This window comes from Budorcas taxicolor, chromosome 1 (genome assembly GCF_023091745.1).
Source record: "Budorcas taxicolor isolate Tak-1 chromosome 1, Takin1.1, whole genome shotgun sequence".
NCBI lineage: Eukaryota > Metazoa > Chordata > Mammalia > Artiodactyla > Bovidae > Budorcas > Budorcas taxicolor.
In genome coordinates this window covers 138,316,883-138,343,200 of record NC_068910.1, presented here as the reverse complement: position 1 = coordinate 138,343,200, position 26,318 = coordinate 138,316,883, and the positions used below count along the sequence as shown (strand labels likewise).

Here is a 26,318-nt window from a genome sequence, read left to right as displayed (position 1 = left end):
GAGAGACCAGCACAGTTTAGAAGTGTGGAATATTTTCATACTGCTTTGGCATTTTATAAACTATAATAATGGGAATTATGTTAATTAAAGCACAGGCACATTAATGTGTAAGCCAACATGGGATGCCTTCTTTAAAAGACAGCTATTTTGAGAAATCTAAACACTTGGATGAGTACAAACTATTATGATAAATGACTGAATAAAAATGAGCTGAGTAATTTCTTTTGCCTGACGAAAAGCAGGAATACATGAAATGAAAGAAAAGGACGTAAAAAGTTATGCGAATGATGAGGCTAGTGAGTTGACATTGCATTTCTTTTAGATTTATCAATGACCATAAAAATGTTTATTTAAAAAATATATCTAAAAGATAACTGCAGTTTTTTATAAGTATATTTTGTACTATTGAATTTGGAAACAGATGTCGAAATTTCAGTTATGTTACTTGCCACTTTGATGTTCTCTTGTCATGCAGAAATATCAACTAGTTTAATCCTTTGATTTATAGTAAGTTAACCAGGTTCATTATATTGGTACAGCTTAATGTGTTAAACCTAAGAATCAAGGTAAAAATTCCCTTAATTGTTTGTTAATATTTTCCTTAAAGTGCTGTACTATATAATACAGCTTTTCTTTTTGTATTTATTTCTTTTCTGCTAAATATTTTTATTTATATAAATGTTTGGATTCTGTAAACTAACTTATTAAGCTTCCGGGTGGGTCTGCTAGTTAAAATGTAAATGTAACATTAATCAGTATTTCATTTTAAGAAGCTTTATGATTATATTAAAAAAAATAAAATATTTTTGGCAGTTATTTATAAAGTTCTGAGGCTATTTGAAACTCCTAACTTAGATTATTTAAATGAGTGTTAATTTTCCTAACTTTTAATTTTTATGACTTGGTAAAAATTGAGCCCATTGTTCTCCCAGGTAAACTATTCTTATGAAGATTAAAGGGTGACTTCATTGCAACTTTACCTTTTTAGGGTTTCTAATTGAGAAAATATAAGGTTCGTAGCATTGTCAATTCCCAATTGTTACTTCTCCTACATTGCTTGAGGTTGATTATCTAATAGACCAGCAGTTAAAAACGCTGTATAGAAAATGACATGTATTTTAGTTTCATTCCACAAGTGAATGCAGTGCATTAGATGAACATTTCATTATTATAAATGGAATGACATTTTAGCATAGAAATGGTGATTACTTTGTACATAGGTCCAAACTGAGTTTTTTTTTTTCTTTATTGTTTCTGTAACAATTGTATTATCTCCATATTTTAATTATGTTCTTTAATGGAACTTGTGCTTTAGTAATTAATGTACCCTTGGTTATATTCTCACAGGCCGTTTTTACTTAACAGCTCATAAAAAGTGAAAATTCAGTCACAGTTCTTATTTGTTGTTGTATAAAACTAAAATAGTACCTCAAACATTTTTTAATTTAAAAAACTCTTAAATTTTAATCAAATAAGATTACGTGTGTAGGCATGTAAAATTATGAATTAATGTAAAACCTTGATTAACTTGATGCTCAAAACTAAGTTTTCAGAGATATTTATTGATTTATTTACTTTTTGGCCATGCCACATGGCATGCAGAATCTCAGTTTCCAGACCAGGGATTGAACCCGTGCCCCCTGCAATAGAAGCAGGCAGAGTCTTAACCACTAGACCACCAGGGAAGTCCCTTAAGGGATCTTTAGCTGAAGACATTAGATGTTAAGGAAAAATATTTACTTAAAAGTAATGATTTAATAAGTAATTAAGCTATTATGTATTCTCCATTTAGTCTTAAGAAGCTTAGCAGTTGAGAATTAGATTCAGGCCTGTATATCAACAAATGAAAAATCAGTTTGGGCTTTTTTTTGCCCCCTACGTATCAAGTCAGGAACATACACTGGTTCATATTGGCAGTTCAAAATTAAGGGTGAAAGTATTTGTTTTCTCAGTGTTCTTGTTACTCATTTAGTTAACTGTAGTGCCACCTTCCTTGAGCATTCCAGTTAGTCTAGGTTTTACTGTATGTTGATATTATATCTGGCTCATTTTATTCAGCAAACAGTCACTTACTGCATTTTCCTTTTCACTTTTTAGACTATGGTGTTTTATATTTGAGACATAATTTTACTGAGGGGAAAAGTGGAAATGTGGTACAGAGCCCAGTTATATAGTGGCTCTAAAGGTACATAACTGAGTTTCCATTTTTGTTACAAGCTATCCATTCCTCCCTAACTTACACCTGTTCCTTTCTTGTACCCTTTGGTTTAACATTGTTCTCCCCAATTTTCCTCTTCTCCTGGCTGTAAACTCATGGCAGGGTCTGCTTGGTGAGCTCATTCTCTTACAACAGCAAATTCAAGAGCATGAAGAGGAAGCACGCAGAGCTGCTGGCCAATATAGCACGAGCTATGCCCAACAGAAGCGCAAGGTGATGGATGGTTTAAGGGGCTACTGATTTGCTTACACTAATCAGCCATTTCTACCAATATCATGTCACCTTAATCCATTCATGGACTACAATTTTGAGAAATTAGTTTTGACAAGATAAAAATATGAAAGATAATACAGATATGCAACTTTCTTGAGTATGCAAACAAACCCAAAATATTAAACATAGTAATTTATTTTCTGAAAATTAAATTATCTGTGAGGGTTCATGGACTTGTACTTAGATAATTGTGAATTGCAGTGTACTTGGCCCAGTTATTGAGTCACCCTAAATCTGTGGCCAACTTGTCTATTCTCTAAGTTTTCACTTCTAAATTGAAAAGGGTTACTGTGAATGACCATGTTAAATTAAAGAATGAAATGGTTTTTAGTTAAAATGATTCAGCATAGAATTCTTGTTTCCTACAAAAGAAAGCTATTTTGACCTAACTTTTGGACTCTTATTCTTAAATACTTTGATTAACTTTTAATAAGACTTTTGACATTTATTAACAAAGTCAGCACAGATTTTCACCTTGTCCACTGAAAAACTGAACATTGGAAATTTGATATAATTCTGGTCACTAAAGGACAGATTCTAATAAAACTCAGTGTAACACTGTACAAATATTTGCTTATAGGTGTCACCAAGAAATCCTTAAAAACAATGCTTTGGCTTTAGATGATCCTATAATGTAGATCCGCAGGTTAATGTCCTAGAGAGACTAGAGTCAAATGAAGTGTTTAAAATGATTTTAAAAATTTTATTGTAAGATCTTGACATCAGCTAGTTACATATATTAGAAAAGTGTTTACAGTTAGGTACAATTCTTAAGGAAAATGATCTGGTCATATAATTAGTTTCCTGTACATTCTGATAGTGAAATCAACCAATATTACAGATAATTAGTGAAATGATCCTGCTGGCTAACCCTGTCACATTTGGTGGTGGTTAGCACAGTACTAATCATAATTTATTCTGTCAGTGTAGCTTCCTGGCTTTTCTCAATTCCATGGCTGTGAAATCAACTGCTATATGTCATTTAGCCTTCAGTAAATGAATAATATAGATGGAAATAGAAACAAATTATTTTCCTACATGTGTTAAATCACAGGAGGACTTAGTGTAAATCACAGAGTACCACTTAAGTATACTAACAAGCTGGAATGCTCAGGCTCAGCTTCTGTCCTTCATTACAAAAGAGGGAAAGAAACTGTTATGTTTTGGTGTGTTAGTTAGAAATATGAATATAGCTCTTGTTTTCAAGACCAGTAGATCTTGTTTTTTTCTTAATGGTAAAATAATTTACAGTGAGCCCCATAGATCTGCTATTTTAAGATTCTAATACAGTTTAAGATTATTAATATCCTATTGAATCTGACAGTTTAAATGAAAACAATAGTGAATACTGTTTATTTTCTACACTGCCAAGGGTTAATGTTCATTTGGGGCCTTTTTTCAGACCTAGAGTTATCCTTCCTCATCCTAATATTTATTGGATAATCCATGTATAACTCCTCTTTTATTCCTCACTCTCCATATTTGTGAAAGAGCTACTGACAGGGCTGTACCTCTGTCTATTTTGTTTATTAAGATATACTTAGAAGGGCACAAAACGGGGCTTGTTCCTGCCCACTTACCTTGTGTGAAAGTAAATGAGACGAAAAACAATTTGTGCACCTCTATAATAGTATCATTCTTTTACTGTCCTTAAAGATGATTTCCTTACTGTATCTTCCCTCTGTTCCCCTTATAGTTAGTACACTGGTGACTTCAGCCTTATGTTGTCATAATGACCAAAGTGCTAATTTGATGAGACTTTTATCTTTCCAGGCATTTGAGGTTTACTTGAGGTACAAAACCGCAGCTACTTTTTGTCATTTTTTGATGATTCTTTCCTACTACGTTTTGAAAATATTAGTAGGCCTTCTTTTTTTTTTTTTTAATGCTTGCTTTTATTTTTTGGTACTACTGTGCAGCATGTGAGATCTTAGCTCCCTGACCAGGGATCAAACCCGCACCCTCTCCAAGGATCTTAACCGCTGGACCTCCAGGGAAGTCCCTATTTATATCTTATTGGTAGCAGCTAGTAGATTTTCCCTGTATCATCCAAGCAGAGGAGCTCATGCAGAGATGGTAGATTAAAACTGCCCTTGGTAGATTTGCCTCCTGTGAATATGTATGTACGCATACGTAGAAATGTTTGCGAGTCTTATACATTTCCATATTTCAGAATGGCTACAATTGCTTAGTAGGAAGAGATACTTAAAATTTAAAAATCAGGCTTGCTTTTGTTAGGAGCTAGTAAAGGTTTTTCTCTTTCAGCTTTAGCTTGTTTCTGCAGAGGGTTCCGCTCTTTCTCCATCAGTTTTACAGCCCTGGAATTGTAGGAAAGCTCTGGTTTCAAGACTATTGATACCCATTTCTGTCAGGGTGAGTTTTGAACTAATTTCATAATGAAAACTAAATACATTAAACCATAAGACAAGGACTTACTGTAAGTAGCTGAATTTTGCTAGTAAAGTGCATCGAAATAAAATATATCCCAGGTTGCTAGTTAAGACTTCAAATAAGTGATAGACTAACAATAGCATGTATTATTCTCTTAAAATATGTCAAAGTATCTTATCACTAATCTTTAAGATTTATTTTGTGAACCTGAAGGTTTTAATCTTGTTTCCTGTAAAATCCTAGATCTAATTCTTGACTCATCATCAACCTTTTATATAATATAGTATTAACCTTTTAATTTAACGTTAAGCAGATAGGAAGTGTATTGGTGAAACTGTGCATGAGTTATTCCTAACAGTCAGCCCAGAAGGGCACATGATAAATTTAAATACTCCTAAAAATACAAATTTATAAAAATCCTAAGTCATTGTTACTAAATACTAATATTAGCATAAAAATTGTGTTTGTAATATTCTAATAACCTTATATCATTTTAGTTCGTTATATGTCTTTTTTATTTTACCAGATTGTCAAGGTTAGTCCTTTATAGTCCTTGGCTTGTATAAACATTCTGTTTTGTGTAATTATATTGCTTTCTCAATTATTGCCCCAGTTGTAGAGATATATTGGATTTTCTACTGTAACTTAGATTATATTGCATGATATCATTAAGTATTCACATCCTATACTAATGCTGTTTATACATTTCATACGACTTAACTTCAGTTGGATGAATATTTAATGGAACAGTAAATCAGAGTAACTTTCCAGATGAATTGGGATTATAATCTGCATAACAATTTTTGCGATCACATTATTACAGTGTGATGTCATGCCATATGATCAAAATATGGAATTTATTTCTTCATTGGCCTTCAGGATTTTGTTCTTTGGATTGTGGGCTCCTCAACATGCTTGTTTTCTCACATTTTAGGAGATGATTAATAATTCTTGTCCATTTTACACAAACACATAGTCAAATGAAAAATGCTTCTATCCACAAGTTGCTGCTTGCTGTACTGGAGTGAGAAGCAGTAATACAAAGTTTGTTTTATGTTGCATTTTTCTAATTTGCAAAATAAAATTTGAAATTTTTAGACATAGGCTTTTTAGGAAAAAGCAATTATGGATTATGTACCTATCATTTCTAGTAAGTATTGTCATTTTTATTTAAAAGAAGTTTGGGGGGAGTTTTGAGAAAGCATTTGGAAATAGGAATTAAAATCTCAAAATAACATTTTATTGCATGGATAAGAGTTATTAATGTCCACTTCAATAAGCAGATCATTTAGAATATTTTCATATATGTTTGCTACCATGAAGTCTTGGCTGCTTAAGTAGCCGGTGAAATCAGGATGAATAAAGATTTACCTGCGTTTTAACTTGATTTTTGTCTCCTGTGGAATAAAATCATGTTTAAAAATTTTGAGTACAGAAATTAGATAATTATTTTAAGATTGAGAATGGCAACTTTGGCATCTCACTAAGGAGTCAAAGCAGTTATATGGATTTGTCATAAATGACATCATTTTAATTGCAATTGATTATTGTGTTTTATATTTAGAGTTGTGATTACTTTTCATAGAATAAAGTTCTTTAGTTTGAATATCTTATCTTAGAACTATTAGCATTAGTAATAATTAGGAGTAGTTTCCCCAATACCTGTGGATTTTATCCTACTTTATTTTCAAATCAATTTTGTTTGCTGTACTCAACTTCACTGCCTCTGCATTCATTTTATTATGGGTTAGAAGATCTTGCAGTGGAACTAAATTTAAAAACAAGTATCTGGCTCCACTTAAAGTTCTGAAAATACAGTTGTTCTTTGCATATATTAAACACTTTCCTGCTTATGGAATGAAAATGGATAAGTATTTGCTTAAAAGATACACTATGACCAATGAATTTTTTCAGTAGCTGTACATTATAACGCGTCTGACTTCTGAAAACATTATTGTAAGGATTTCAGTGCCTTATTTCTCAAGCATCCAAGTCCCTGTGCTTGAGTACAAAACAGCCTGCCAAGGACGTAGTAAATGTATGTGTCGATCTCTTATTTTTCTAACAAGCCAGTCATAAGAAATTACTAGAATGGCAATAGGAAGATGATTTCTTTTTAAGGTTTTCATTTATATAAACTTTTCATGAGCTGTTTTTGTTGATGAATAAGATTACTTTCTTAAATAAGCATTTGATTTAAAATTTCCTTTGATTAAATATCCATATAAAGTATATAGTTTTTACTCTTCAAATGGTTTATTTTAAAAGTTAACTTACTGTATATTCTGTATAAACATAATTATACTCAAATAAAAAAATTTTATTTTAAATATTTAGGTGTCAGACAAAGAGAAAATTGACCAACTTCAAGAAGAGCTTCTGCATACTCAGGTAATACTAATGTAATTCATAGTCGGGTAAAAAGAACCAAAGAGTTTGTCTTGTACTCTAAATTTGGTGATGTGGAAATTTATCTTTTTAACTGAGCAAAGTTTGTAGTGATTTAATGATAGAACCTTATCAATAGATGCCCCCATAAGTGCAAAAGCTAATTGAGAAACAAGGAATAATGAAGGAACTTGATAAGTTTAATTAACTCATTTATGTGTAAAACCTATTGTTGAGTGAATCTTATGCTATTAATTTTTGAGGAAGACTGTGGCAGAGAAGACTGGGGAAAGTGACTTGTCCTTGTGTAAACCTGTGCTTGCATTTTTACATTGACTGGCTAGTTAGAGTAACAGTTAAAAGAAATTGGGGTGGAATCTATCACAGTTCTCTAAAGTCCAAAGCCAATCAGATAGTAATCTTTCCAAAGGTATTAATATTTCTGACACTACTTTAAAGAGTTATTCTCTTATAGTTGATGATACAATTATTATTTTAAAGACTTGTTCTGTGCAATGTAATTGAGTAGAGAACATTCTCGTGAAAAATTGTCACGTTATCCACTCTATCATTAATTATTCTCTGTAGATGCAATGATATGTGGTAATTAAGTTTAAATTAAAAAGACTCAATGGGTCGCTTTTTAGGGAAAAGTATGACAAAGCAATTTAAATGAAATTAGGAACCAGTGTATATTGAGTCTCAGGTTTTCTTAATATCTATGTATTGATTCTTATACTCAACTATATGTTAGAATCAAGGGTGCTCTGAGCAGCCCTAACATTGTTATGGCTTCACAGCTGGGTGATTATAGTCTGCAGCCAGAGATTAAGACTCACTGGCCTCAGAATGTGATCTCTGGAGCATTAGCATCAGTAATACTCTTTGGGAACTTGTTGGAAATGCAGATTATCGGTCCCATCCCAAATCCACTGACTCAGAAACTCTGGATATGGAACTTAGCAGTCTTTGTTCTTTTAAAAACCTTCAAGTGTTGTTGATGAGTTCTTGAGAATTACTGGCCTAGAACTTTGCAGGATGGCCCAGTAGCACATCTCTGCAGGAAGCCTGCAGACTGACATATACCAAAGAGTGTTTCCAGCCCCAGAAAATGTAGACCCCATAATTGATTCCGTATTTACCAAGTGAACCAGTAGAAATCCTACCACCGTATATACCTATTGATATCAATCCTTCCATTTGTTGGAAGGTGCTAGGCATTGATGAAAGTACTTTATGGAGAATTCATGATATAATAATGGCATTACCTATATTAATAGTGTCCAGTTGAAATAAAATGCAAGCCATGTGTACTTAAAAATTTTTGCATTAAAATAAGGGTAAAAATAAATAGGTAGAATTTTAATGTTAATAATATATTTAACAAAGTGAGAAGGCAGTGGCACCCCACTCCAGTACTTTTGCCGGGAAAATCCCATGGATGGAGGAGCCTGGTAGGCTGTAGTCCATGAGGTCGCTAAGAGTCGGACATGACTGAGCAACTTCACTCTGATGTTTCACTTTCATGCATTGGAGAAGGAAATGGCAGCCCACTGCAGTGTTCTTGCCTGGAGAATCCCAGGGACTGGGGAGCCTGGTGGGCTGCCGTCTATGGGGTCGCACAGAGTCAGACACGGCTGAAGCGACTTAGCAGCAGCAGCAGCAGCAGATCTAAAATAGTTATAGATCTAGTCAGTATGAAAATATTAATGTGGTATTTATGCATTTTTACTGAATTACAGAAATCTGATGTTTGTTATTCTTAACACACACCTTAGTGCAGACTAGCCACATTTCAAGTGCTAAGTATCCATATGTGGCCAGTGGCTACCGTCTTTATTAGACAGCATAGGTCTAATTCTTAGATAATTACCAGAAGTTTGTTGTGTGTACTGTTACTGAATATAAATGAATAAGTTCTGTAAAAATATATTTATAATATAAACTAGCCTGTAGTTCTACCTGTCTCATACTGTATAATTTCTTAAATTTATCTTTAGTTGGACATTCTCTGAGGATAAAGCCATGATCTCTTGTTATTTACTTTGTGCTTGGAAGATTGTAACAGCCTAACATATTTTCCAAGAAAATTTTCCATTTCTTTCTTTCCATTAACAAAAGACATGTTACTGTAAAATTGGACAAAAACATCCAGTTGGTGGGATGGGGAGGAAGGTTGTGGAGGGAGGGGATATGTGTATACCAATCACCATGTTGATGTATGGCAGAAACCAGCACAATATTGTAAAGTAATTGTCCTCCAATTGAAAATAAACTTTTTAAAAATCCAGTTGGTTGTAAGAAAGCATAATTCTTAATGATTTTCTGAAGATGGTTAATGTTTATAGAATCGAGTATAAACAGAGAAGACCAGTTAGAAAAGGATCTCATTTATTGGAGAACAGTGTGTAGCCAAGCATCTAATTTGACAAAAAAGCTTATAAACGTATTAGTCTTTTAAATTGTTCTTATGTCAATATTTTAAAAATTAATGTGTAATCTCTGGCCATAGGAACCTACCAAAACTGAAAAGAGTTTGGGCCCTCAACTCAGACCTGTATTCAAAACCATGTGACCTTGGATAGGCTCCTGAGCGTCTCTAACCTCTGATTCCCAACCTGTATAACCTTAGTCTCACATGAAGCGTTAAAGGAGTTAATACAGGTGAAACACTGAGTAAAGGGCCTGTCATGTAACACATGGTCAGGTACCGTTAGCTATTTTTATTTTATTCCATTTTAATAATATAGGAGCATAACGAAAATTTGAATTTTTGTCAAATGTGCCTAAACTGAAGATTTAAAATTTTGATGCAGGAAATAGTGCTTCATGGAGTATACTTAAGAGCTTGCCTTTTCAACTCCTTTTATTGTTAGTATTTTTATTAATTTCTGCAACATAAACAGCAAAGAATTTTCCAATAAGATGCCGATTATAACAGAAGACTATAAAGTTCATTGTTTTAGATAATATTCATCATTATTTTGTTCAACATTCTCATAGATGATTTTAAATGAAATAATTCATTTTAAGTGCTTCAGGATCAAGGAAGATTTTAATTTATACTTAATGTTATTTTTTAACCGATTGGTTTCTTATGAAGTTACTTGTATTACTGTGTTGCAGTTAAAGTACCAGAGAATCTTGGAACGGCTAGAAAAGGAGAACAAAGAATTGAGAAAATTAGTATTACAGAAAGATGACAAAGGCATCCATCATAGAAAGCTTAAGGTATTTTAAGTGTGTCTTAACTTGTTAGCTCTCAAAACCCTGCCATTTCACGTTGTGTGTTCATCAATACCAGTTTTTAAGGAACTGCAAAGGGTTCTATCATCCTTTTCTTTCTAATCTTATGTCCTTGGGGGAAAGGGAGGTCTCCTCTTCTGTTAAAGACTTCATAAACTACAGTCTCCAAACATTTGGTTTTTTACTAGATCCATAAATTCTTCATGCTTGTGAGTCAATGAGTCTGTTTATTTTTTTCTGAAAATTTGAAACTTCCCCAGTGGCTTAGGTGGTAAAGAATCTGCCTGCAATGCAGGATACCTGGGTTCAATCCCTGGGTGGGGAAGTTCCCCTGGAGAAGGGAATGACAACCCACTCCAATATTCTTGCCTGGAGAACTCCATGGAGAGAGGAGCCTGGCAGGCTACAGTCCATGGGGTTGGAAAGAGCTGGACACGACTGAGTGACTAACACTTTACTTCTAGGCTTACTTCATTTCTGCAGCTGTAAAATCAGTAAGTTAATAGAAAATTACATATGTCCTATCTTTATTGCCTTACTTGTAGTGCCACTGCATGAAGAGCCCATTTTCTTCAGTTTTACAATAGTTAACATTTTCTTCTGGAAGGTTCCTTAGGCATTTTAAAGAATTTTTGAAAAAACAATGCTGGTATTGTTATCAGCACATTGATAATTACCATTATCAGTAAATTAAATACTATTATTCCCCACTAAACCTACCTGTATGTGCTACATTAAATTGAAGTAATTCTTTTTTTAACTTAAATGTCATTTAAATAAACAGAATGTATATGAAGCAAAACTGCAATACATCATGACACGTACATTTTGTGGCCAGGATCCAAGGATATGCAGTCCTGGTTTAACCAACATGTGTTAGTAGTTCTGACTCCAAATTGCAACTGCATAATACTAGCGTGACTTTATTTATAAGCAATATATGGCAGTTGGAAAGTCACATCCAAGTGTTAATAAATATAGAGAATTTACCTGAGCAATTGTATTTTCTCTCTTTAAGTGAAATAGTAATGAAGATTTGAAAAGTTTGTTGTTTATCTTTAGGTTGAAGGGATAATAGTTGCTTTCCTTTTAATTACTTTTAGGTGTTAGGAGATGAAAGGAACTTAGGCCCTCATTTTGTTGCTACTTTGGTATTAAAACTTACCTTTAATTATTAAATGCTTGGTAGCAGCCTTTTCCCCAGGCCTGTTTGCATGTTCAGTCATTCCTCAAATACTTGAAGTTCGTTATTTTCCAGAAAACTTGCTTGACCCTGGTTTTACTGGGAGAACAACACAGGGTGTCTGCTCCTGGTGCTCTCACGTCTTAGTCTGCCCAAGTATCACTATGCACTGCTCGCTCCTACCGATTTAACAATAATCATGGTGATTCTTTCTCTACTCTACTCTTTCTTCAGTCTCTCTCTTCCTCTCTGACGCATGCACCAAACATTCCTTTCAGTTGGTACCTGGCTTATTGGACCTTTTGAGTGTTCATGGTCTTTCTTTGTTGGGCAGTTAACATTAGCTCTTCAGTATTTTTTTCTTTTAGTACTCATTTATTTGTCTGCCCCAGGTCCTTAGTTTTAGCATGTGGGATCCTTAGTTGCTCTTAAGTTGCAGCATGAAGGATATTTCGTTGTGGTGTGCAAATTTTTAGTTGTGGGCATGTGGGACCTAGTTCCCGGCTCTGGGATCGAACCAGGGCACCTAGCATTGGGAGCTGGGAGTCTTAGCCACTGGACCACCAGGGAAGTCCCTAGCTCTTCAATATTAAACAGTAACTTCCCTCTTTTAGTGTGTAATTGGAAGATTAGGAAATCCTGAAATAACATACTGTGTTAATTCAGTGTCTCTTGAAATAAATTGGATAAGAAGAATTTTATTCTGTACTGTTTTAACATTTACTCAGAATATAATTATGGGAACTCTTAGAATTTATCAGCTTTTTTATCCTGACACATCTGTGGGTTTCTAAAAATGTTTTCTGTATTTTATAATATTGATTTTTTGAATTTTGTAGAAATCTTTGATTGATATGTATTCTGAAGTTCTTGATGTTCTGTCTGATTATGATGCCAGTTATAATACACAAGATCATCTGCCAAGGGTAAGTGAAAAATTGGTACACAGTGAAGTTGCCCATTAGCAGAAAAGCACGTTAGTTTTTAAAAAGTTATGTGTGTGTGTATACATAGACAAAGACAAAATTTTCTCTATAATATTCATGTGTTCTAGGTGATGTCTCAAGCATCGAATGTTGTTTGACTATTTTGGTCCATTAGTTTACTTATATTTATGCATAATGAAGGAGGGCTTTCAGATATTTGGCATTATATATGCATGATGTCCATGATATTAAAATTCCTGATTGGTAGATAAAATTAGGTACATAGGAGAAATATAACCTCACAGAATTGAAAATGTCTTTGCAAAGAGTTAACTATGGAAGAGATTTACACAATAGTAATGTTAATCTGGTTTTAAAACTAGTAGTTTAGCATTAGTAATAAAAATTTGGCTAGAAATAATGGATCCAATTAATGTTTTACTGTTTATTTTCAGTACACATCCATGTATAAACTATCATTTTTTTTTGGATATTTTAAAATCATTTAACTGGACAGTTTTTAAAGACTAATTTGAGTATGTGGTATTTATTTTGTGGTAAGGTTGTTGTGGTTGGAGATCAAAGTGCTGGAAAAACTAGTGTGCTGGAAATGATTGCTCAAGCACGAATATTTCCTAGAGGATCTGGGGAGATGATGACACGTTCTCCAGTTAAGGTAAGAAAATAGGCCCTCTGGGTTAATAGACTTATTGTGGTGGTCATTTTCTAATGTGTTTAAATGTTGAATCACTATTTTGTACACCAAAACTAACACAATATTGTTTGTTAACCATACTTCGGTTAAAAGAAAAAGGCCAAACGAAGTTCTTCAGGGAAGTAATCACTTTAACGAAGTTTGTCCATTGTGTTGAAATGAAGAATTTTGACAAAAAAAATAATTGATATGTAGTGTTTGGAATTATTCCTAGTGTAGAAACTAGTAGAAGTCACCCCTCAGACAAGAACAAAGATCAGGAGTGTGCGGCTTGCCTGTGGGATGTTAACAAAGCAGCAGCTGGATATGCAAGTTTGGAGGGCGATCTGGACTAGAGATAGAAATGGAGGAGTCATAATCAAGCATCTAAAAGTGGTAGTTAACTCCCTAATGGATGAGATCGCCTAGGGAGTGAGTGGAGATGGAGAAGACCTACAACCTCTGACACATTTAACTCTCAATAAATAGATGTTAAAGAAATGAATTGTTACCTAAATTTACCCGTTGACGTGAAATGCAAAATTTCCTTTTATTTTTTTAAGTTTTGAGATTGATGGTTTTGTGCTTGGTTCTCTGTATAACATTGACTAGGAAATGGAACCATGTAAGTACTGTGGGAATTAATAGAAATTGTAAATGCAGTCTTCTCAATTTTCTGTTAATTTCAGGTGACTCTCAGTGAAGGCCCTCATCACGTGGCCTTATTTAAAGATAGTTCTCGGGAGTTTGATCTTACTAAAGAGGAAGATGTAAGTAGGTTTTGTATGAGGTTTATATGTGTAATTTTTTATAATCTGTATAAACTTATAAAAGATAACTAAATAGAATATTTAACTGACAATCTTTTTAGGATTTTGTTGTTTTTCCATTGACAGCTTGCAGCATTAAGACATGAAATAGAACTCCGAATGCGGAAAAATGTGAAAGAAGGCTGTACTGTTAGCCCTGAGGTAAGGGCTGCAATTCATTTCAACCATGTTTTATGAAAATCCAGTGTTTTATTATTTAAAATCATGATATTAGCATTGATATTTAGATTGAAGCAGTTCAAAGATAGTCTTTTTTTTTTTTTAATATTCCAAAGAATGTTTCATTTTGTAGGAAAGTTTTATGAAATAGTTACTCCCATGATCAGAAAAAGCATAACTTTTTTTCTGAACCACATATCTAAATGAATGAGATAAAGAATTTTCAGGATATGTGTCAACAAAAAAATTCCTAACAAGCTGCCTCTCAGTTTTTTGGCTTTTGGATTTTCTTTTCCCTGAACAGACCATATCCTTAAATGTAAAAGGTCCTGGACTACAGAGGATGGTGCTTGTTGACCTACCAGGTGTGATTAATGTAAGTGTATACAAAACATGTATCTTATCTTATTCTGTTGTGGCAGACATCTATAATGACCTTTAAAACCTTTTTCTTCAAGACTGTGACATCAGGCATGGCTCCTGACACAAAGGAAACTATTTTCAGTATCAGCAAAGCTTACATGCAGAACCCTAATGCCATCATACTATGTATTCAAGGTAAATCTTATTCAAAGATTTTAATTGCACTAGTATTCTTCCTTATTTAGCAATGAAGGTTTGTTTTACATATGTGTTGCATAAACATGGGCTTCCCTGGTGGCTCAGATGGTAAAGTGTCTGCCTACAACACGGAAGACCTGGGTTCGATCCCTGGGTCAGGAAGATCCCCTGGAGAAGGAAATGGCAATCCACTCCAGTTCTCTTGTCTGGAAAATCCTATGGACAGAGGAGCCTGGTAGGCTACTGTCCATGGGGTCACAAAGAGCTGGACACGACTGAGCAACTTCACTTTACATAAAAATATAAAATAAATGTTTATTTTCTCCTCCTGTTCATTTTATTAGTAAGTAGAATTGAAGTTGGTGATATTTTGATGAATTTCACTGTGTAGGCATCATAGAAATTCTTATTGGCTAGAATTTCTTTTCACAACTAAGATAAAATATTAAGAAAGATGATTTTACTATAGTGTAGACACAAGATGTAGCTTCTTGAAGTTTTTAAAACCCACTTTGTAGCCATTACAGTGTCATTTTTCAATTTATTTTCAGATGGATCTGTGGATGCTGAACGCAGCATTGTTACAGACTTGGTCAGTCAAATGGATCCTCATGGAAGAAGGACAATATTTGTTTTGACCAAAGTAGACCTGGCAGAGAAAAATGTGACTAGTCCAAGCAGGGTGAGGGCAAATTCTTTATGCAAGCTTTAGTTATGACAGAAACGGATTGGGGGGAAAAAGATTTCCTTGTGAAATAAAAGTAGTAATGGGATTTTTCTGGGTTTTCATTAAAAAAGCAAAGTATTGTAAAGTTATAGTAAATTATGTAAGTGCAGAATTGAGGTTTAAGTGTAATTCTACAGTTATAACTAGTTTGATTCAAATTCTTAAAACTAATGTTGCTTACTCTAAGTTTTGTAGGCTGACATAGTCATTAACCTCATTGCAGTATTTTTTAACATTAGTTAATATTCATAAATTAGTGTAAAACTAGTGATAGTTTAGATTCCTTCTGGACATTACTTATGTTCTTTGTTTTAAATTTTTAAATTTTTTATTCAGATAAACATTACCTTTCTTAACTGATTAAGGAGCGTGTGGCAGATTTTCATAATAAAGAGGGCATTGGATGGGGTGTCTAGGCTCAGCATTCTTATCCATGCTCTCCCAACAGCTGGCTACATGTCCTTGGGCAAATCTTGTTAATTTGTTCTGCATCTAGGAAGTGCACAATCTAGTCTATTAGGCTAGTTTATCTCTAGGGTCATTTTCATTTCTGATATTCTTGTGACTTCTATATGAGCTTCCCAGGTAGCTCAGTGATAAAGAATCCACCTGCCAATGCAGGAGACACGGGTTCAATTCCTAGGTTGTGAAGATCCCCTGAAGGATTCTTGCCTGAAAACTTCCATGGACAAGAGGAGCCTGGTGGGCTACAGTACATGAGGTCACAAAGAGTCAGACGACTTAGCCCCTGAGCATACACGGAAACACACACACGTGACATCTATGCATGGTGTTCCGTGTCCATTTTCTCCTCCTCCCTTAACAAGGAAAGAATTTTGTTCCAAGGTACCATTGTGTGCAAGTTTTACTAGGGCATGCTCTGTTCTTAATTGTGAAGGCATAATGTAAAAGTGGGTGAAAGTGTACAAACTAAGCCAGATTGCTTTAGTTTCCCATCTGCTCTGCTGTTCCTATGTAACATTGGGTAAGTTATTTCACTTTTTCAGTGCTTTAGGCTTTGTCACCTGTTGGAAATGAAAATATTAATGGTACTAAAATTCTGCAGCACAGGAGACCTGAGTTCCATCCCTGGGTTGGGATGATCCCCTGGAGAAGGGAATGGCAACCCACTCTAATATTCTTTCCTGGAGAATCCCATGAACAGAGGAGCCTGGCGGGCTGTAGTCTGTGGGGGTCATAGAGAGTCTGACACACCTGAGCAACTAAGCACAAGCACATCTCATAGCTTATGAAGATTTATTGAGTTAAATGTTTGTTGTAAAGTGGTTGAGCTTAGCATGATAGTGTTACGTAAATTGTGGCTATCATCCATTGTTGTTATTATAACTTCATCCCCCATAGAACAAGAGCTTAAAATATAAGTAGCCATCCCTTGTGCTTCTGTTTAGAGCTTCTCTTTTTATCACAAATCTGAAAATTTGTGGGACTATGCCTCTGTGGTAAGGATTCCCAAGAGAGACCACCCCTAGGTTCACTGATTGGAAAGACTCACAGGACTCAGTACACAGTCATACTTATACCTAAGAAGAAGATGCAAGAGATGATGTCTGAAGGAAACCAGGCTCAATTTTCCAGGAGTTCTTTCCCAGTAGAGTCACACAGGAAATGCTTAAGCCTCCAGCAACGAGGTACTAACTAGAGACTCAGCACCTAAGGTTTTTACTGAGGCTTGGTCACATAGGCACCCACAAATACCAAAATTCCAGACGCCCAAAGGAAAGCAGATGTTCATAAACCACATTGATTGCACAATAAGCCACTGTTACTTAGGGAAAGTTCTGTATCAATGTAGGGGATTGTTTACCAGTTAAGTTCACAGATGCCAGCCAAGGACAAGCAGGCCTTTCTGAGGACAGCAGTCTCAAGCCTGCTGTGTTAACTCTTTTCTGCAGTCTCCATGACCTTAGCTTTGCCCTGTTTTCAAGGAGAAGGCCTGCCATGGCAGTGTTGGTCCTGATATGGAGAAGGGGGAAAGTGAAGTAGAAGCAAACTTCTGTGCTTCCTTCCCATTTCCCATCTTTTCTTTCATTTTCTTCTCTTCTTTAGGGTAATGAGCTTGTATTCCTTTGAATACAGTTGAAGCTTATATCAGTCTTTCCTTTTTACACTAAAGATTTAGCATTAGCTTAAGAATGTTACTTATCTTAGAGGAGGGATTCTTACCTCAATATTTATCTGAATGAGTTTCTGGAAGTAGGAATTCTTTTATATTGTGTGTGAATGATAAATCTGTGCAAATGTTTATTTTTCTGGGGACAGAGTCTGCAGTTTTTACTACATTTAGAAAAAGAGATTTGACCCAAAAGAGTTAAGGACCAATGGATCCAAATTTGTTTTTTTCAGAGTTAATTAAATAAAGGCCATCCAACTTTGTTAGAATGTAGATATTGGGGAAATAATAATAGTAGCTTCTGTTTACTGATTATGTCTGCATGCCTGGCACTGTGTTAAATATCATATACTCTTTACAACTACCATTTTGAAAAGTTAAGGAACTTACTTAAGGCTACATACCTAGTTAGTGCCAGAGCAGAAATTCAAACTAAGGCCTGACCCTAAGCCACTGTATATCATTCCAAGTTCTAATTTTGGTGCTTATGTTTTAATAATACATTTTTAATATAACGAAATTAAATGTTTTATTTTTTCCTCAAATAGCATTTGAAATACATTTCAGCACTTGTACAGACATACATTTACCTAAACATATACATATACAGCATTGTTAAATTTGCTTTCTAAATAGCATATTATGCTTTGAAATTATGTAAACTCACATGTCATGTTTATTTTTTCCTACTTTTAAAAATAGATTCAGCAGATAATTGAAGGAAAACTCTTCCCAATGAAAGCTCTAGGTTATTTTGCTGTTGTAACAGGAAAAGGTATGCAAAGATGGATCATTACAGTTTTTTGTTTATTTCAAATAATAAAAATGAACTTAGTGAGAACTTTACCACCATCTTTCACTAGGAAACAGCTCTGAAAGCATTGAAGCTATAAGAGACTATGAAGAAGAATTTTTTCAGAATTCAAAACTCCTAAAGTAAGTATCTTGGTGAAATATTTAAAGAATTGATAGTGAGGGAGTAACTTCAGCTGTTTTCAATTTAAAAGTTTCTCTTATAGCTATCAGTTTGACGTTGACTTTCCAGAGATGAATTCTCAAATAGTGATCTGTCCCTAGTAAGCAAGTCCTCAGACTACTGTGACAAAGTTGGGGGCAGTTGATCACATAGTACAAAACATTGTGTCGTAATCAACTGCCCCTTGGCATATGGGCACCGGAGACACCACCAGTACCTCTTAAGTTGTTTTACTTACAAGGTGGTTTTTTAAAAAATCAACACTCATTTTTAAATACTTGTCCAGATTTCTTTTAGAGTATTGGGGAAAGTTGGGAGTGAGAGGCGGCAGTGTCAAAGGGATGTCCTTAAATAGATACTAACAGATGTTAACAGAAAATAAGATACTAACAGAAAAGCAAAAAGGAAATGCTAAAGAGAAGCTGAATTTTAAAACATTGTAACATGTAGAGAATCTTGAGCTGGAAGAGTGTGTTTTCCTCTATATTAGTATAGTAAGTCAAGGCAGTCCTTTCACCCATAATCTTGAGAATTATCTTTTGGGATGGGGGTAGAACTATGCTAGGGCTTGCCTGGTGGCTCAGTGGTAAGGAATTCTGCATGCCAAGCAGGGATATGGGTTCAATCCCTGGGTCAGGAAGATTCCCTGGAGAGGGAAATGGCAACCCACTCTAGTATTCTTGCCTGCAGAATTCAATGGAGGAACCTGGTGGGCTCCAGTAAATGAAGTCTCAAAGAGTTGGACACTACTTAGCGACTAAACAATAACAATAACTAAGCTATTGATTACAGTAGTCACTAACCCTGTGTGCTTGTTTGAATTCAGATTAATTAACATTAAAGGAACACTGGAGTTTCTCAGTCACACTAGTCACACATTTCAAGGCATCAGTAACCTATGTGACTAGTAGCTGCTGTATTGGACAGCACAGATATAGATTACTTTATCGTGGAAAGTTCATTGGACAGCCCTAGTATAAAGCAATTAAGTAGTTGTTCTCATTAGGTTATAACAAGCACATTCTCAAACTTGGTGATAGTATTGTCCTTTCTGCTACTTTAATATACTTGAATTCTGGTTATTGTTTTGTAGGACAAGCATGCTAAAGGCACACCAGGTGACTACAAGAAATCTAAGCCTTGCTGTATCAGACTGCTTTTGGAAAATGGTACGAGAGTCAGTTGAACAGCAGGCTGACAGTTTCAAAGGTACGTTGGTTTTTAAAATGAGCTCTCAAATTTATGTATTTTATTACCTGACAGACTTAGGCATCCATCAGATTCTTGACTTCCTTTAACAGTTGCTTTTCATTCATTTACTATAATAGTATATGGGAAATGGAAAAATACCAATCTTCAGTTGTATGAGACCAGGATTTTTCCTTTCAGAGGAACAATTGCTAGGAGCACATTACAAAGTTTAAACAGAAAGTTTGCAGTAGTGTTTGAGAGAAAGAGCCTAGAAAACTATAGAGAACTCAGATTCCACCTTGTTAGAGGAATGAGAGGAAATGTGTTGGGAGGCAGAGCAGCCAGTGTACTTTCAGGTATATTGTACTGGTTCCTGAATTCCAGGCCTTCCTTTTCCATGGTTTGGCTTGCTTCCATAGTTTCATTTGGCAAGAGTATACCCTCCTTCCGGTTTCTCATTAGGAAATCCTGCCTATTTATCCCATTAGTCCCTCAGCAATCTTGTATTATTCTCATTTTACCAAAGAGCAGACTGAGACAGAGAATAACTTGCCTAAGTAATAACACACCCAGCATCACACAGTAACAGATAATAGACCTGGGATTTGAATGGAGTTCAAAATCAGAGTTAAGTTGGTGACTTGACTTCAGAGTCCCATGCTCTTAGCAGCTGTGTGATCTGTGGACTGAAAATGGAAAAACTAAAGTCAAAAGGATTACTTTGGAAAACTGTTGCAATAATGCAGATTCTGAGATATTGAGACGGAGAAGGACATGGCAAACCACTCCAGTATTCTTGCCTAGAGAATCCCATGGACAGAGGAGCCTGGTGGACTGCTGTCCATTGGGTTGCACAGAGTCGGACATGACTGAAGCAACTTAGCATCATGCATGCATTGGAGAGGGAAATGGCAGCCCACTCCAGTATTCTTGCCTGGAGAATCCCAGGGATGGAGGAGCCTCGTGGGCTGCCATCTGTGGGGTCGCACAGAGTCGGACACGACTAAAGCAGCTTAGCAGCAGCAGCAGATGTTGAGAGCCCAGAGTACTCAGGAGCTATCAGTGCACATTCAGAAATTCAGTTAATATACCAGATATGTGAGATAGCCTTTAAGCACTGTGACTGGAACGAAGGAGATTCCTCAAACCTGAGCATCTTTCCTTCTTCCTCAGCAACTCGTTTTAACCTCGAAACTGAGTGGAAGAATAACTATCCTCGCCTGCGAGAACTTGACCGGGTAATATTTGTGTGCCTTATGGATCTTGTGTGTGTCTAATTTAATATTGTGCTCCAACAGAATTTAAGTTGATGAATAAAATCTGGTAGGCTAAATTGTTTTTAACCATGATTACTAATTTTAGAGTTACAGGAATACATTTGGAGGAACAGTTGTCACTTCTATAATAATTTAAATCATTTATTACATAATACTAAAAATCAATTAGGGATTCTAGCATATGCAAACAAGTATTTAAAAAATTTTTTCTGAGAAGTTGAAGACTGTTCTTTCAAGGTCTTATAAATTAACATGTTTATGTAATATAAACTTTTAAAAATAGTGCGTCAGCTTTTTAACCTTTTTACTATTTATACTCTAAGTTAATAGGACTTAAGTATTGGTTTTCCTTTATTTTAAAATGCCATCAGTTGTAAAACAACATCAGATACTGTCACTACTATATTAAATTAATATGTGTTGACAGCTGTCACATAATATTAAATGAAAAACTTACCTAAACAAATGTTACATGAAAAGCTACATTCAGAATTGAGTGAATAAGGTAGGCATTTGTGTCAGTTTTTGTGTCCTTATCTGGTTATTGGCATTCCTAAAAAGAGTCTAGATGAGAAGAGCATTACTTGCAGGTCATGGATGCTTCAAACCTAAGCCCAACCAGTAGCCTGTCACAGGCTTTCCTTTTAGTTATCTCTGAAAATCATGGCAGGGCACATTGACTGTCTTACGAAAATCTTACTTACTTTTATCTATGTTGCCTAGAATGAACTATTTGAAAAAGCTAAAAATGAAATCCTCGATGAAGTTATCAGTCTGAGCCAGGTTACCCCAAAACATTGGTGAGTATTTGACCTTTTCTCAAAGACTTTACTATGTGAGTTATAATGGAATACTAACATTTAGATTCATAAGCCAGAGATTTATTGTAGCCTTGGCTCATCCCCCAAGCACTTAGTAAACAGGCAAGAACATAAAAATGTCTTTATAAAGTAAAACCTCTATTTTAGTCTAACCAACTAAATATTTTAAGTATAATGAATTAGGTATTTATTAAGTACCTCTGAGAAGAGATATTCTGAAAGATTGCTTTCTCCATGCTCTTTTGAAATCTTAATTCATCTTAGATTTTTCCTTACTTATACTTAAAAAATACATTATTTTGATTTCTGTAAAATCATTTAGGTAAAAGCTATGTTATATCGTGTTTTTAGCTAAGTATCAGTCTGTCAAAAACTGTCAAAAACTAGTTGTTCTTGTTTGATCACACATAAAGAACAAAACTACAGAGAAAATTGATTTGTAAAAGGAGAAGAGTATATTATTTTAAAATTCTCACATATACATAAGAACACTGGTGCTTTTGTAATATGTGTCTAATGTGTTTTGTGCAAATCACATTTGAAAATAAATCCTATTTGAGATGTTTTAAAAATAGCAAATAAATGTACTCTTGAAAAATACTCATGCATATTGCTTTTAAGGCCAACTGTCATCTTCAATTTATGTTTTATGTCAATATGTTGGAATGGCACTGTAACCAAACAACTAGGGTCCATGTATCTCAAGCAAACTATCTATAAATATCCTTTAAGTTTTTATAATCTGTATTTTAATTAATAAATAACATATAAAAATTACCTTCATAATAAAATCTGTAGTATTTTAAGAATTTATTAACCTCAGAGTAGAACTGTCTTTACTGCCATTTATTATAAATATTTTTTTTCTGTAACTTTTATATGCTCAGTTGGTGATTATCAAAATTGAACGTAGACAGTAGTATCCATTCCTGAAGTTTATATTCTGTGCTACTTTCCCTATGTTGGTGCCCTTTCTTCCTCAGTAATCTCTTAAAGTAATCAAAATTTGATTTTTATTTTAAAGTAAAATCTATTTTCTCAAAGTAATCAAAATTTGCCTATTTTTAATCTCTTCTCCTTGTCCGAAAAAGAATTCTGATCTTACCTATATTTGTTGATTAATCTGAGCCATCAGGAAAGTGCACAACACACACACAACAAATTTGTTGTCTTTATTGGAGATACGAGTTCCACCCTTGGGTTGGGAAGATCCCCTAGAGAAGAAATGGCAACCCACTCCAGTATTCTTAACTGGGAAATTCCATGGACAGAAGAGCCTGGAAGGCTATAGTCCACGGGGTCGCAAAAGAGTCAGACACGACTTAGCAATTGAACAGCAATGCTTTTCTGTAGGTCATCCAGCTTTTGAAGTTTGCCAGAGATAGATATGTGTGTGTGTCTGTATGTAAACATATACTTATATACATTCAGAATGAATAATACTATTGACCTTACTAGATTGTATGAGGATAATATACAAAAAAAGTGATTTGTAAAATTATAATAACTAATACTATTTATGGAGAAAAATGTGCCTTTGTAAATTTCTGGCATCATCAAATGGAATGGTTAGTTTTGTTTGGACAGAGGAGGTTTGAAATCAAAGTATACCTACACTTAAGTGAGCCTAGAAGATAAACGCATGGGTGGCAAAGTGAATTGTGGAGGCACAAGAAAACTATATTGTCAGATTGCCTATTGAGCCAGCAAGGAGAGAAGTGTAGGACATCTGGTTGCTAGAGATTTATTCTTTGAGTTGCTGGATCTTTTCTTCACCACCCCTTTTTTTCCCCACATTGATCAAAATAGCAGGTCCTAATCTTGGCTGTTCATACCACATTGATATCAACTGCATTGCACCCAAAATGTTTTATTTTTGTGACATAGTTTATATTGTATTAGGTAGTATCTTTCTGCTGCTCAATGTCTTATGTGACATTTTAGGATACACCTTTATAATGTTTATTATTATTTGAGTCAGAAGACTGATCTGTATTTGGTGATCCAGAAGCACTCTTACAAGTTTTTTGTCTACTGTACTTCAGTTATATTTTAAGAAAGTTATTGGCAGTTTACATTTGACTTATGATTCATTATAATGAGAAATACACTCTCAGCATTTTCACATAGTATACTTCACTTGATCATTAGGAGTTGCTTATGTACACTAGCAGGAGATACTTATCCTTATTTAGAAGGATAGCTGGCTGGATTTATAGAAATACACTTAAAAAATGATAGCATGGTGTGCATACATTTTTTGGTGAGAAGTATTAAGCTTATTTTGTTGAAGTTAAAAGAATGAAAGGAAAATAGGAATGCATAGATAAGCACCCTAACTCAGGTGTAAATAATCAAAAAATGTTCTTATAATGAGATTTAAAGAATATATAGGTGCTAGGTAAGCCAGTGACCAGAATATTTCAGAGGCCAAGAGATGAGAGCAAGAAAAGTGACAAGGTAACTTAAGGCAGTTACTTATAGTTTTAGCGTAGAAGAAGCAAGAGGCAGAAGATGAAATAAATGTAGGTATAAACAAAATACAGATGATTAAGGGCCTTGGAAACCATGTTCAGAAAGTTGGAATTTATCCTACAAGCAGTGAGAGCCAGTGAAGAGTTGAGGTCAGATTTGCATTTCAGAAAGATTTTTGTAGTAGGGGGAGTGGAATACAAGTGGAAAAAAATGAGCAAGGAGACAGTTGGCTATTGAGATAGTCTAGATGAGAAGAGAATAGTGACTTGAATAGGAGATAGTCTAGATGAGCATAGTGACTTGAATAGTAGTTGTGCAGATGGAGAAGAGATTACATTTTTGAGATACTTGAGAGGCTACCTAGAGGATAGAAGTGATAGTATAAGTGTAAAAAAAATGGAAAACTAGGTTTTTATTTGGAATTACATAATATTTCATTTATCCATAGAGCGGATTGCTCTGTAGCCATTGAAAAATAGAGGATGTTAACATGGAAACCCATGTACTATACAGCTTTATACTATATTAATTAAACAGTATGTGTAATATCACCTGCATCAACACACAAATAGTAATGTAGGCATTAAATTTTTTAAATGATAAATGAAGCTGTGAATAGTGATCATCTGGTGGCTTAGATTGTAAAGAATCTGCCTTGAGTGTAGGAGACCAGGGTTTGATCCCTGGGTTGGGAAAATTCCCTGGAGGAGGGCATGGCAACCCACTCCAGTATTCTTGCCTGGAGAATTCCATGGGCAGTGGGCCCTGATGGGCTGCAGTCCATGGGGTCACAAAGAGGCAGACACGATTGAGTGACTAACACCTTTACTTTCAGTGAAAGAGAAATTATGAAGGACTTCTTTTTCTGTATTGATTTTAAATTATTTTATGGAGTAAGTCCTATGCTTTAAAAGAAGAAAGAAAAAATTTTTTAATTACAAGAAAGAATATATAGGTAAAGTTTGGGAGATAAAGAGGGTAATAAATAGAACTATAATGGTAACTGTATTTTGTGTTTTAGTGGTACATGGGGTCGCAAAGGGTCAGACACGACTGAGCGGCTAAACTGAACTGAATCAAATCCCTGGATGATTGCAAAACTTAGAGTAGAGAAGAAGCCTACAGTTACCCAGAACATTCACTGGGGAATTGGCCAATGTAAGCTGAGGACTAATGATTTGGAAGAGAGGTTGTGGGATTGGGAGAACATAGCTTCCTCTTCCTGACACTGAAGCACGTTCAGCTAATGAGGAGCTTCAAGCAGCAGAATTTGAAGATAATCATTGAGGGTCCTTTGCAAAAAGTTACCTAAGTTTTGTCAGAATTTGGTGGTCTGGAATTTCGTTACGATCTCCTTGAAAAGGTGTATGGGTTGTGGACTCTTGTTACAGACTGCAGCAGGAGCAGCGAAAGGCCTTCGTGGTCAGAGGCTGACTCCTGACTTTTTGTTCATCTTTCAGAAGTCTTGAGTTCGTGTTTAAAGTTGCCTGAATAGATGACCCTGATAAGCTTCTTTTCTTCCATCTTGCTCTTAAAATTCTCCTGTTATCTGTCATTATCGCCATGACTAAATGGACTTTATCCTTCTGACCCTCAGTGTACATCCTCTCCTCACACTCTGTCTCTATGTCTCCTTTCTCCCTCCCTTCTGTTTTTATTGAAATGTAGTTGATGTACAGTATTATGTTAGTTTCAGTGTACCACATAGTGATTTGACATTTGCATACATAATGGAACAGTCACTGTAAGTCTAGTAACCATCTGTCCCTATGCAAAGTTGCTACCTTATTATTGGTCATATTCTTCATGCTGTATATTATATCCCTGTGACTTACTTATTTTACAACTGGA

The 26,318-nt window shown here is 34.9% G+C and overlaps 1 protein-coding gene across 1 annotated transcript in view; it reads left to right on the top strand.

Moving 5' to 3' along the window:
* Positions 1–26,318, top strand: part of OPA1 (OPA1 mitochondrial dynamin like GTPase) — a 78,939-nt gene that overhangs the window by 15,326 nt on the left and 37,295 nt on the right. Inside the window, exons 7-21 of the mRNA XM_052636370.1 lie at positions 2,321–2,431; positions 7,220–7,273; positions 10,397–10,501; positions 12,539–12,625; positions 13,188–13,301; positions 14,009–14,089; positions 14,216–14,290; positions 14,613–14,684; positions 14,767–14,866; positions 15,421–15,551; positions 18,430–18,502; positions 18,591–18,663; positions 19,797–19,912; positions 21,068–21,132; positions 21,895–21,971. Coding sequence (XP_052492330.1) covers positions 2,321–2,431; positions 7,220–7,273; positions 10,397–10,501; positions 12,539–12,625; positions 13,188–13,301; positions 14,009–14,089; positions 14,216–14,290; positions 14,613–14,684; positions 14,767–14,866; positions 15,421–15,551; positions 18,430–18,502; positions 18,591–18,663; positions 19,797–19,912; positions 21,068–21,132; positions 21,895–21,971 — 1,334 coding nt within the window. The remainder of the gene's footprint in view (positions 1–2,320; positions 2,432–7,219; positions 7,274–10,396; positions 10,502–12,538; positions 12,626–13,187; positions 13,302–14,008; positions 14,090–14,215; positions 14,291–14,612; positions 14,685–14,766; positions 14,867–15,420; positions 15,552–18,429; positions 18,503–18,590; positions 18,664–19,796; positions 19,913–21,067; positions 21,133–21,894; positions 21,972–26,318) is intronic.